We start from the raw sequence: 13,744 nt of genomic DNA, 5'->3' as shown, positions 1-13,744 counted from the left end.
CAGAAAAAACAATAACACACATACCTGTCACAATAGAAGCTGCAATCAGTTTTTGGCAAAGTGGCTTTTATATATCTCTTACTTGCCCAGATAAAAGGTCACAATTACGTCAAAAATGTCTTTTTAAAGAGAGATCTGAGGTAGAGGGCAGCAGAAAATTTTCAACAAATACAACAACAGTTCTATAAACATATTTTAATTGGCTAACTGTGCGTGGTCGTTTTTAAAGTGCTTGAGTGCTTATAAATCTCTTTATAACCTCTTTATAAATCCTGTTCACCAAAGTCTATTTACACATAAGACATTACACATAAAAATACACTAAAACATTGAAAATCAATTTTGGCAGACGATCAGTGTTTGGTAAGGTTGCACCTTACAGTCTAAACCCGGGGAATAACAACACTTCGTATTTCTCTGGATACCGGATTTGTATTGGTCACATTTCTGATTACGTGCCGAACGCGGAAGTGAGGCGCTTCTGATGTGATTTGATCAAGATGATCGGGGATCTGTTGATATTCGGGTAATTTATCGAGTCGTGTGGCAGATGTCACACGGAATCACATCTTGTATTGAGATAATAAGTTCTCTATGTGTCTTTATGTGTCGCTGTGTAATTTTGTGTTAGTCAGTCAGCCGTGTGTGGCGTAAAATGACAAGCTAACTAGCTTGGTGCTAATGCCAGCTCAGCAGCTAATACGCTGCTGAGCTGACAACCAAACTCTCCGTGTTTGTGCTCTGCAGGACTTTACTGGTGAACGCAGGGGCTGTGCTGAACTTCAAGCTGTGAGTATTGTACTCAGTCATTAGTTTAGGTTTGTGTGTTAGCAGAATGTTGAAGGTTAACTGTGGGTGTCTTTTTTTCAGCAAAAGGAAGGAGTCGCAGGGATTTGGAGATGACTCTGGATCACCAACAACAGGTGTGTGTGTGTGTGTGTGTGTGTGTGTGTGTGTGTGTGTGTGTGTGTGTGTGTGTGAGTGTGAGAGAGAGAGAGCGAGAGAGAGAGTGAGTAGTATTGCCACAAACATTCACAGTCTATCTCTCAGGGGACAACATCAGAGAGTTTCTGCTCAGCCTGCGGTACTTCCGGATCTTCATCGCATTGTGGAACATCTTCATCATGTTCTGCATGATCCTGTGAGTAAGACTGTGTCAGTCGATGCTGATGGACCAGATGCAGTTTACTGAGAGGCACTCAATTACTTGTGCTGTGGGCTTTAGCTATTTTTATCCTAGTGTTTGTTTCATAGGGAGCATGATGGTTCAAATCGTGGAGAACGTAGAGTTTGCACGTTCTCTCCATGCTTGCATGGGTTCTCACTGTGTACTTCAGTTATACTTTTTTATACTTATACTTTTATCTACGACTAAAGGCTTTCTAAAATTCTGACACTCTCACATCGTTAGCAGCTCGCGATTCAGTATCTTACTCATGTGATAAGATAAGATAAGATAAGATAAAATAAGATAAGATAAGATAAGATAGAACTTTATTAATCCCTCGGGTGGGTTCCTCTGGGAAATTCGACTTCCAAAAAGCACAGCAACGACCGAAGTTACAGTTACAGAATTGTTATATATATATATATATATATATATATACACATACATACATACATACATACACACACACACACACACACACACACACACACATATATAAATACAGAGACAAATATAAATAAAATATACAAAGGGGATAAATAGAATAAATAGGAATAAAAAATACAAGTGAATTGCACATTTCAAGTATTGAGTCTATTGCACTGTTGACTATTTACAAAAAAGTATTGCACAAGGTATTGTACAGTGAGGTGAAGAGGCACTACAGCTTAGTTGTTGATAGACAACCACCACCATAGCTGCACAAAGACATGCATGGGTTTGGTGAATTGGTGACTCTAAATCGGCCTAAAAGGTGAACACCAGTGTGAATGTCTGTCTCTCAGTGTTAGCCTTGCAATAGATTAGCAACCTTTCCCTGTACCCTGCCAACCTTATGACAGCTGGGATAGGCTCCAGCTGCTGAATTGGGCACCGACTTGGATAAGCATAGGAAGATGCATAGATATTTGTTTCATATGTTGTGCTCCAAATATGAGAACGTGCTGAAGACTGATGTTGAGCCACATAAGCTTTCTTTGTGACACAGATTCCAATTGTTGCCAGAAACCTAGACCAGTGACAGTAATGGTTGCCACGACAAAAAAGTCCGAAGTTTTGAGTTTGGTCTTCTTGTGGGATTAGATTTTTTTTTTTTTTTTTTTTTTTGTTAATTGTGGTTTTTTGACATTTCACACATCAAAAAAAAATCCCAGAAAGTTCATTTCGTTCATCTGGACGTTGCTTTTTTTTTAGTGGGACAAATAGTTTAGTTGCTCATCAAAGTAATTTTTTTCACTCTTTCTGAACTTTGTAAACAGTACATTTTCTCAGTAACAGGAAGAACTCTAAGCACCAAGCCAAAGTGTCTGCTCTTGGAACTCTGTTCTCATTCCACATATTTCACATAGAAGCAGAAACACGGGTCTGCAGTGAAATCCCCAGTTTCACCGACTTTGGCTAATTTGTAGCCAAAAGAACAAAGTGGAGAAATAAAGGGCTCTGTTATTGTATCCTGGAACACTGTTGAGCAATTGGTTCAGGTATGTGGATTATACGTGGGTGAAAAATCAAATTTCACGATGTACCACAAAGCATTTCTCACATTATCAAGTTCACCAGGGAGGAAATGAAAAATGGCAGGCTAGCTTTCTTAGACTGTCAAATTGCCATTAGTAATTGGGGACATTTAAAAGTCGACGTGTACTTTAAATCAATGCACACGGATCAGTATTTCATTCTTGACTCTCGTTCTCCATTAAAACACAAACTGGGTGTCATCAGGACACTACAACACAGAGCGAACACCATCACCACACAGACCGGCTTGGGAAGCTGAAGGTCATCGTATGAAAAATGGCCCTGAGGGAATGTGGTTGTCCCAGCTGGACATTTGTCAAAGCTGGGAAGGCGCCTAAAAATAGCTGCAGGCAATTCAGGGGAGAAGGACAGTCACTACCTAAGCAAAAACCTTTACATGGAAAGGTAGAGACCATCTCTGAATCCAGGAGGAGGCCCAGGGGTACATCTTTCACCACTCTGGAGCTGTTACTGTTACAGCTACAGCATTTTACCAGTGCTGTAGCTCTAATAGTGTGTTGCAGCTACTTCCCAACTCTCTGGCCATTAATCAACGGTCATGACAATTTGCATATGATCATGCAATGATCATGAAACTGACCTCGTGAGCTATTGTTAGGCAATGGTGCTACTCCTAAAAGCTTAACAAAAGAAGGCAGCTGAAGTTCGTCAAGACTTTTCCCCTCTCAGTCAAGAGGGCACTTCAGTTCTAAAAACAAAAGGTGGAGGAGTCGCAGATATTTAAACCCCTAGATTGTCCCTTAGGAGATGGCCGTTGACACTATTGATCATGTGCGTCATCACATCACAAGGTTTGAGGAAAAAAAAAGGCTGAGTGGAACCACTGTGACACCCTGCCCTGCCCTACCATGGAAGCTATTGAGGTCAACTGAGACGAGGTGTGAACGGGCGGAGATGCACCTGGGAAGGATAATCAAAACTGAATTGTAGGTGGCTGATAGCTGCTGTCATTGTCACCACCTCTGTTAAGTGATGGTCGTTCACAGTGGACATGCATGGCCTCTCCAAAAGTTGTTTCTGTTCATCTGGACGTAGCGTTTTCAGTGGGAGAAACGTTTCGTTACTCATCCAAGTGACTTCTCAGCTGACTGCAGGATTCCCCAATCATATAAACAGTACATTTGCATAATGACTGAAGCCAGCCCACAGAAGGAACAATGGACTGGAAGGTCTGTTTCTTCATCACGATCGTGGGGGCGATCGTGGCTCAAGAGTTGGGAGTTCGCCTTTTAATCAGAAGGTTGCTGGTTCGAGCCCCAGCTTGGACAGTCTCGGTCGTTGTGTCCTTGGCATTGCCATTAGTTAGCATTGCCGTTGTGTCCTTGGGCAAGACACTTCACCCGTTGACTACTGGTGGTGGTCAGAGTGCCCGGTGGCGCCAGTGTCCGGCAGCCTCGCCTCTGTCAGTGCGCCCCAGGGTGGCTGTGGCTACAATGTAGCTTTCCATCACCAGTGTGTGCATTGTAAGATGGCGAAAGATAGGCCACCTCCTCAATTCAGAGATGGTCTTTCCCTATTCACGTAAATGGGTGAATAGGGAATGTGCTCAAACTAACGTTCCTCCCTGTCCAGGATGTGTACCAGTTGTCTTCTTTGTCCAAAGTGTGAACATTGGCATCCTCGATGCCAATCAGAGGATAGAGTGACCTTTGTTCTTTCGGTATAGATTTACAGCTGAGTCCTGTCCTGTTGAGTTGACTCTTCTATGGTGTGCCATGCATAGATTATATAATTAGGTCTTAACCTTTTGTTTTTAGAAATGAAGAACCCTCTTGGATGAGAGGTGTAACATCTTCACAAACTTAAAGTCTGGTTGCCTTGTTTTTCAACCAGTTAAGACTACTGTGACCTGAATTACTGAGAACGTTTCTCCTTCTGAAAATGCAAGTCCATGTGAACAAATTCAACTTTCTGGGATACTGTATTAGTTTTCACTGACACATATAAATGCATTATATTTGGGGAGGATATTTAAGGATTACGCCATGTTTGCTTTTAAAGGTAAAATACGGTTGTGGGGTAGCAGTAAGCTGCAGACATGAGTCAGCACCTTCACATGTTTTTCAAGTTAAACATTATAACAAGAAAAAAATGTGACTGTTGCTGCCAATGAAGTCTTACTGCTTTGAAGGGGGGTAAAGTAATCCAGAAGCCAATTCTTTACAACTGGGAGCAGAAGAAACTTCTTACAATTCACATTATTAGTCTGAGTCTGCAGTCTGGACAAACACTGAACAACCAAAGCTTGGTGTGAAGAAACTTGAATTTGGCGTTTAAAGGATGAAGCCGTGGACCCAATCTGAGAACACTTCAGACACTTGTTTATATCAGTCAGTGTTTCTGGGGATCTCTGATGACCACGTCTAACTTTGTTATTACCACGGTTTTCTTATGTGCCAACATACCAAACAAATTGCCTCAAAATGCTTTCATAAACCTGATGATGGGTTCCCCAATCCCCAGATCTAAATCCAGTGGTGCACCTTTAGGATGTGGTCAATCAGGAGGATAACACCATGATTGCACAGCTGATAAATCAACACAGAATATGTGATGCAATCATGTAGACATGGACCAGGAGTCCTTTTGTTACAACTTGTATAATCCATGAGTCCATCTGAGAGTGAATGAAGTCCCAACTCAGCATTACTGAGGTTAAACCTATAAAGTGCTTGATGATTGTGCTGTCCTGTCTTTTTTGTGTGTGTGTGTGTGTAAATCAAACGTTTTTATGCCCTTTAGATGTGCGCTGCTTCTCCTGAAATTAGCAGAAGTGTGCTGCTGTTCTAACTAGCCAAATGTCTTCAATCTGCACAGATTGTTTGGATCATGATCGTGTGTGGCCAGTGGACTTCCTCCAAGATGCTTCCCTTTCCAGATGGATGCTGTCAGCTTCTCCTTAATGTCCTTTTTCTCTTTCTTTGACCCTTTTACTAGTAATTATACTCCTTTTGGTTTACAACCCTTTGTGCTGTACAGGAATTTATGAATGGCTGTATTTATTCTTCTCTTGTTACATTTTTATTGATCTTTCTTTAACTATAACACCTTTGCTGGAAACTTGTGGTTTTGTAGTTAGTGGTAAAGAAACACCAGAAACATCATTTTATTCCTTTTTCCTGCACAGGCTCAGTTCATCCAGATTCCACAGAAAAATCTGAATCTGATTTGTGAGTTATAAATAGGATTATTTTACTCACTTATGTGTTTGTTTTCAACTTCTTAGGGGGGGAAATTGTGCTATTTTCTTTATTCAGCAGCACATGTGCTGTAATTAAATATATATTCACTGTAAATGTGACCTTATTCTTAATAAAAAATAAAGTTTTATTATCAAATATGTTCTGTCTTTTGAAAGAAGGCAAGTCAAAAAAGGCAATGTGATTTTCTGGGCTATATTCTGGGAAGCCTCGGGTCTTGGTGTACATGTGGGTTACTTTAACATGCTGCACCTGCCTAAACATTGTTCCAGACCACCTGCATCCAGTCAACAGTATTCTCTGATTGCAGCGGCCTCTCTCAGCAGGATCATGTGCCCTGTCGCACTGCAGAATTTGTTCATGAGTAGTTTAACACAGATAAAGAGTTCAAGGTCTTGTCCTGGCCTTCAACCCCGCCCATATCTCAGTTTGAGCATCTGTAAGGGGTATGGGAAATACAAGTCAGACTCATGGAGGCCCCTTGAAACCTGCTGCTAACATGTTAATGTGCGATTCTGCACGACATCTGGAGTGGGCCTGTGGACTCGATGCTTCCAGGCATCTGGGTTTCAGCTACAAAACAGAGCAGCATAATATTCATTCACTGGCAGCTTCATTAGACACAACTAAGAGGCTTGTTAAAGCAGCCAGTCACATTGCAGAAACATAATGCAATCAATGCAGCGCAAAAAATCTGTCGTTACAACCAAGATATACAGAAGAGCATCCCTGAACACACATCAAACCTTGAAGCAGATGGGCTACAGGAACACAAGACCACACTCCTGTCAGCCAGTAATAGGAAACTGAGGCTACAGTTCACAGCAGCTCACCAAATCAAATTTAAACAATAGAAAATTATAAAAGTGTTGCCTGGTCTGATGAGTTTTAAGTTCTGCTGCAACATCCAAGCTGTGGGCTCAGAATTTGGCATAAACAACATGAAAGCACAGACCCATTCTGCCTTGTATGAATAGTTCAGATTAGATGTGGTTTGATGGTGTGGGGGGACATTTTTTGCCACTTTGGACCCCGTAGTACCTGCTGAACATCATTAAAATGCCACAGCCTACAGCCTACCTGAGTATTGTTGCTGACCGTGCCCATCCAGCAGGATAACAACCATGTCACAAAACTCAAAACATCTTAAACCATAACATGTCTCAGTGTCATGCTGCAGCATGTCTGAAGAGATATTTATCCAGGCTAGAAATCCAGTTTCTGGAGATGTTATGGTGACCAACAACCAGCAAACTCTCCTCATGCAGCAGCTCTTCATCTTAGGTGAAATAGAAAATTACTACCCAAAGAATCCATCGTCTCTGTGTACTTCTAGTGACTCAAACAGTTGGTGAGATTCTCTTCTAATCCACAAGTAACTTACCAGACGTGTGAGAAGACAAGTGGTTGTTATCGCCTCTGAGCAGGCTTGACACAGCCAGCAACAATCAGGGTTTTATGTCATTCCTCCTTGGCATTGTGTTAACACACCTGAATGCTCCAGAGTCGTCTGCTTTTACATAGGTGCTCACATTTGCTGATGATCAGATAATCAAGTGTGTTTGATTATCAGCAGTTTGCTGCTAATTGCCTTTTTAATTCCAGTGGAAGCAGTAAGGGTGGAGTTAGTTTTAATAGGACTGTATCTGTTTTGGAAAACATAGAGAGTTGTGCATTTTTAAATACTAAAATATAACTATAACAAAGCTTATCCCAGCTTAAAGAGATTAAGCTGTTTTGGGGAAAAGATTTAGTTTAACAAAACAAACATGTATCAACCTTAATCTGAATAAAACTGAAGCAATCATGTGTTTATAAAATTAAGAAATCTTTTTAAGGGTGTGTTCATGACTCTTTCTGTTCTTTGCCTTTCTCAACAATGCTGATTTAATCAACTGCAAACTCGGCCTGTCTATTAGCAGAGAACTGAAGAGATTTGGTGAGGAGGTTTTTTTTGGTTATCAACTATATGGCAACATCATGTGGCATACACTGTTTCTCATTTATAAATAGTTTATGCACAAGATTTTTTAAATTTAGTGTATTTTTCAGTTGAAATATCCATACGTATTTTCCATAATCATTTTTTAGTGAATAAGACTTGTTTTGTATGGTGAGATTTTGATGACCGTCCCTGACAGAAGAGATATCATCAAAGGTGGCTCCAACATCAAGCTTCAGTTTCAAGTGAACTGGAAGGCACCTTGATTTATTAGTTAGATGTGGAGGACGTTCAGACGAGACAAAAATATGAATTTGGTATTATTAAAGGTTATTTTTGTGTAAGAAAATTTTAACTATGGAGTCCTTTTATATACAGCATAGTCTCGCTTTCTATCTTTAAATTTATTAGACCACCGCCTAGTATACGGTTTATTACACAGATGCTCTAACAGTATTTGTCATTTCCATTTGTTATGCTTCTGTCATGATTAATCTAACAGAATGTATTTAATGCTAAAATATAATTATTGTTTTACGATACATTAAGATACAAAATACAGATATTTACTTGCATTCCTGCGTAGAAAAAATGGTTGAATGTTATGTTTTATTAATATAATTCCTTACTTCTAAGAGAAGCCCCGTGTGGCGATGAACAACTCATTGGATTGACATGAATTCAGTTTCTTATGATTGTAATAAATAATACAGTTTTTTCTTTTACACTCATTTGATAGATTTCCAGAATATGTATATATCCTTGTTTTAGCGACAGCTGCTCTAATCGATTTCTTAGGACCACCTTTCCGGTTTTATTGTCTTTCTTTTTTTTGTTAAATTTACAGCTTGCTGCGAGCACTTGGATTTGACGCGGGTCGAAGCCGGTTACGTAAAGATTTCCCACAATGCTCTGCTGCCTCACAAAAAGCTCGGTGAGAAGGCCGAGAAGGAGGCGGCTACCAGCCGAGGGGGTAGCCGATTCCCGGAGAGGGTGTTCTGTCTCCTGCAGTTAGCGGTACCAAACAGGTGAGGGTGGCGATTGGAAACAAAGACAGAAGCATCATAAAGCATGATGCCCGCTGCTTCGGGGGAGCTTCCGTCGGAGTTGTGAGTGTCAGCGGGTTTCCCATCGCCGGCTCTTCGGGGGATTCTGCTGTCTGTCTCCGTCCCGACCCGCGACACCGCCAGGCGATGACAGCGGCTACAGCCACTCCGCAGGTGATGAGAGACCGGCTGCTACAGGCCATCGACGGCCAGAGCAATGTGAGTATGTCCACTGGTTTTAAGCGGAATTAACTGGGTGGAGAAGAGCAGACAATGGTGGTCGAGCTGGTGGCCTCGAGTCGCTATAGGGGAACTGACAGAGTGGAGGCATTCAGCGTCTGGACACTTAGTATTTGCTTGCTAATTAGCTGGCTAACGTCTAGTTAGCGAAAGTGAGTGATGAAGCAGGCATGCCAGAGCCCGGTTAAGTTGATGCTGGCGACAATTGTGTGCACTTACAGTAGAGTTCATCAGGGCAAGAGAGGGGGACGTGCTGAATGTAGTGCAAGTTCCCTTTAGACACAGAGGCTCTGCAGAGAGGAGACCTCCAGCAGGGCTCCGAGGTTTGTAACGCCTTTATCTAAGATGACCCCGGGATTACTTTAGGTGTGTTACAGCAGTATAAACAGCCAAGCCGAGTTAGTCAGCAACCTACAAACATGTATGGCTTCTCAGTGAGCTACCCAGCACCAGCGACCATTACAAACAAATGGATTCAGAGCTGTTGTTGTTTAGTGTCATTTAAGTACTCCCAGTGTGTTACTGCTGAGTGTCCAACACACGCCTGATTATCCACATGCCTGGGGTGTCAAAATAAGGCCCAGGGGCCAGAATCGGTCAGCAAAGATTCCAATCCGGCCAAACTGGATGGTTTTGGAAAATGTGAAGGAGGGCTTTTAACTCATTCACTGCCAGCCATTGGCAGTGAATGAGTTAACTGTGTTTTCATGAGTTTTACAGCTTGTCCTACTGATAAAGCACCTCCCCTGTTGTCATTCATACTACACCTAAAATAATTAAGGTGGTTGCCTGGTGGAGGGTGAACGATCTTTTTCTGTAATTTTAGACATGCTGATAGGTGCCTTTCATTTACTGCAGCAGCAGCATTTCTTTATTAAATGGGATTAAATGTTTAGCTAAACTTCTTTACACTGACAGAAAGAGAGGTTTCACTGGTTTGGCCCGCTTTAGATCAAACTGGGCTGTGTGTGGCCCACAATGTAAAATAAGTTTGACATCCCTATTTACAATTTCTTATTTCAACATGCTTACCTGCAGTCATGCACTGGGGGTGCTCTCTGTGACATCCTGCCAGGAAGCCTTGAAATGCCCAGCATCCCACACACAGTTTACACCTGATTTATGCTTCAGCAGGATATCAATGCTGTAACCTGATGTGCACTTCGCAAGTAATGTAACTACACGTTGGCTGACGCAACTATTGCCATTGGCCTGTTCAGATGCGTCGCCATAGTATGAAGAATAATAATCATAGGTTCAGTATAAAGATTCACAAATGTTGGCAGACTGCTGAAACTGCTTGGATGCATGTGAGAGAATGTACAAAGAAAAGCTTGCCACCAAATAAAACTGACCACAACAAAGAGAATTTTCCACTAGGACGGAAAATTAGTTTCTATCGGCTGACACCAAATATAAAACACCGGGAGACGACCATGCGGTAAATAACACGTAATGCAAACGCAAGAGCAGACCTGACCGTGATTCACTGCATCAATCAGAAGTCAGGGCTTGTGGTCCACAGTGATGTAACGCATTTTATTCCAGAAGCATCTACGTGTTACATTTTTGCCAACGACTCCTCACTCAACGTTTTTCGATCAGGGGTTTTTTAATGTCATAAGTTTGATCGCAGGCACACTACAGCTAGAGTTGGGCTTTGGCTTTGCAAAGGAAATCCTCCGCTGCAACACATGTTAACCAATAACCACATTGTTGATCATTGCAGAAGTGGCTGCAGATTAAAGACAACAATCATCTGAATACGTGGGCTTTCTACTATTTTGGTGGACTAAAACGGCACATTTGCATGCTTTCTCGTTTTGACAAACTGAGCCCGAAACTAGTAAATGTTTTCTAAACGTACAGGTGCACATTTGAAAGTTTATTCAAATGATTTCTCGACCTTTTGATAAGTTCTTTTTTTCCCCTTCTGAGGAATGTGTTTGGTGGAGTGGCAACATCTAGATACAGACATGTCTTCCTTTAATGCTGTTTTTGTGATTTCTCAGTAGGGCTGAGCGATATGGCCTAAAATCCATATCACGGTATAATTTGAAGCATGTGCGGTAACGATATATATCACGATATATTATTTTCTTCTGTATAACGTATTTTACACACTGTAAGGCACACTTAAAATCCTTTAATTATCTCAAAAATCGACAGTGTGCCTTATGTATGAATTCTGGTTGTGCTTACTAACCCCATCCAGGCATCCATGAAAACAGAATTTATTAAATTTAACGGAGCAGGAAGTTGGCTCGCTAGCTTCCACCTAAACATGATATAGCATGTTCTGACTGAGAGATTTCTGAAAAAATTAAAAAATACAGCTCTGCTATCACTTCCAACATAAATGAAGACAGAAAACTAAACAGCAGTGACTTTTACAGGGTTACTGAAGTCGGACTAGCTGGTATATAAAGATGTCCTATGTGATCGCTAGCAAAACAGCCACATTAGCATAACATTAGCACAGTGTTTCAAAAGTGTTTCATCTCTTTGCTGTTACTGTCGCCCGGCATAATTTGCAGATGATGTTGTTTGCAGCCGTTGCAATGCTTTCGACCAAAACAGGCGCAGCTTGATGACACCATCAACATGCGCTGTCGCAGTAGAGCGGTTTAGTCAAAATCTCTACCGTTGGCCAAATTTATATCGTTTCTACCATATACCGTTTTTACCGCCCACCCCTGTCTCTCAGTATTTTTGTATATAATTGGTCTTTCTTTTCCAGCAGATATGCAACATGGTGGTCGTCGTGGAGGTGATCTCCTTTTTGGAGAAATATCCTATCACCAAAGAGGCACTGGAGGTAAGTTACAACATGTGCCATCAGCAAATAAAGCAATCAAATGCAGATTTTTAGCAGTCAAGTTTCATCCGCTGTTAAACAATCATCAATCTTATCTCCTCTTAAAGGAAACCCGCCTGGGCAAGCTCATCAACGACGTCCGGAAGAAAACCAAAAACGAGGACCTCGCAAAGAGAGCCAAGAAGCTTCTGCGGAACTGGCAGAAGCTAATCGAACCAGGGAAGGTTGAGGTGTTGTCAAAAGGCGGCACCAGTGCGTCGTGGTCTTCCATTGGCGGTGCTCATCCTTGCATCTCTGCTCCAGCCACCAACCCACCGTCGGGTAAAACGGGCCCAGAGTTGAAGAACAGAAATGATTTCAACAACTGCTCCCTGAGAGTGGAAAAACCGAGCAACAAAAAACGCAAGGGCGAGCAGAAGGAAGGACCGATTTTACCAGCAAAGATACCTAAAACAACTCTTAATGATAAAATCCAAAACTCAAAGCAGCTGCAAACCAATGGAATTGGTACCGGCACAGAAATTTTTGCAGATATTTGTGCACATCAGTCTTTGGACAGGGACATTCCTGAGGCTTTGGACAACGACAAGCTAAATAAAATCCCTGTTCATGCTGTAAAACCTCACTCAAATTTCCCAGGATGCAGCAAGCCTCCTAGCACTTCCTCTTTGCTAAAAGCATCAGTTCTGCAGCAGCAAGCCAGACAGGAGCAAGCTGCCTCTGGGGGAAAGTGTCGACCCAGAAGCCCACGCTGTTCCTTGCACAGTCCTCAGACTCTAAAACAGGAAGCTGTTGTGAAACAAACTGCACCCCAAGCACAGAGTATTCCTACCCCCAGCGTGAGACCTGGGACTGTAGATAACTCTGGGCTCGGACTGTCTCCTCAGCCTTTCAGCGCATCTGTTCAGGGTTTTCACACTGACGGTTCAGGGTCTGCTGATTTGGACTCTCACCACCTGCCTCCTAGTATGTCTCTCCACGGCTCCACTGTCACCCCCTGCAGTGGCGTGGAGAGTCTGGAAGATGAGGGTCCTTCTTTTAATACAGGGAAAAGAAAAAGACAGAAATACAGACCTAAGGATTGCTCTGTTAATTTAGAAGGGCTGACTGTAGAAGACAGAACAAAACCAGTGAGGTTAAAAGACAGGAGGCTGACGTTCGATCCTGTAACGGGGCAGATCAAAACCTCCTTCCAGAAGGATTCTTTCCCAGAGGGCGAGGACAGACCGAATCACAAACCTGAGAATAACTGGTCAGAACAGCCGAAGCAAAATCCGCCAGTTCCTCCCAGTCCTTTCCAGCAGACGGACTGGAAAGAGCTGTCGAGGAGCGAAATCATCCAGTCGTACCTTAGCCAGCAAAGCAATGTGCTGACGTCGTCGGGCGCGCACACCCCCGGTGCACACTTTTTCATGTCAGAGTTCCTGAAGAAGGAGGAGCACCGGAGCAAAGATGCTAAGAAAACACACACGCTGGTTTCAGACTCGCCACCTGGAGAGATCCCTGGAGTCAGCAGAGAGGTGAATGGCAAAGACCTGAGCAGGTTACACACACAGCACTGGTCCGGGGTAAATGGTTGCTATGACACAATGGATAAATGGTACGACTGGACCGAGTGCATCTCCTTGGACCCGCACGGAGATGAGAGCAGGCTGAACATACTGCCCTACGTCTGCCTGGATTGAAACTGAAGTCAGGTCGGTAAATGAGACGTCGATCCTTGCCTTCCCTGCGCGGCAGAGCGGGCCGGGATGCGTGAAGACTCTTCTTCACCGTGTATGCTGCTGTTGG

At 42.6% G+C, this 13,744-nt stretch overlaps 2 protein-coding genes across 2 annotated transcripts; both read left to right on the top strand.

Moving 5' to 3' along the window:
• Positions 1–463: 463 nt before the first annotated feature.
• On the top strand, positions 464–5,868 carry smim7 (small integral membrane protein 7). Its single transcript, XM_085373116.1, has 5 exons — positions 464–526; positions 748–789; positions 871–923; positions 1,051–1,141; positions 5,525–5,868. The coding sequence occupies exons 1-5, from the start codon at positions 501–503 to the stop codon at positions 5,538–5,540; spliced, it is 228 nt and encodes a 75-aa protein (XP_085229242.1). The 5' UTR covers positions 464–500; the 3' UTR covers positions 5,541–5,868.
• Positions 5,869–8,817: 2,949 nt separating this feature from the next.
• LOC146617908 (mediator of RNA polymerase II transcription subunit 26) lies at positions 8,818–13,638 on the top strand. Its single transcript, XM_085372787.1, has 3 exons — positions 8,818–9,114; positions 11,879–11,953; positions 12,061–13,638. Exons 1-3 carry the CDS (start codon positions 9,043–9,045, stop codon positions 13,636–13,638), a joined length of 1,725 nt encoding a protein of 574 aa, XP_085228913.1. The 5' UTR covers positions 8,818–9,042.
• Positions 13,639–13,744: the final 106 nt, after the last annotated feature.

Source organism: Diplotaxodon limnothrissa, linkage group LG15, assembly GCF_057381915.1.
Source record: "Diplotaxodon limnothrissa isolate DT_005_m linkage group LG15, D_limnothrissa_male_GT1.1, whole genome shotgun sequence".
NCBI lineage: Eukaryota > Metazoa > Chordata > Actinopteri > Cichliformes > Cichlidae > Diplotaxodon > Diplotaxodon limnothrissa.
The sequence above is the reverse complement of the archived record's forward strand: the minus strand, read 5'-3'. Positions and strand labels throughout refer to the sequence as shown.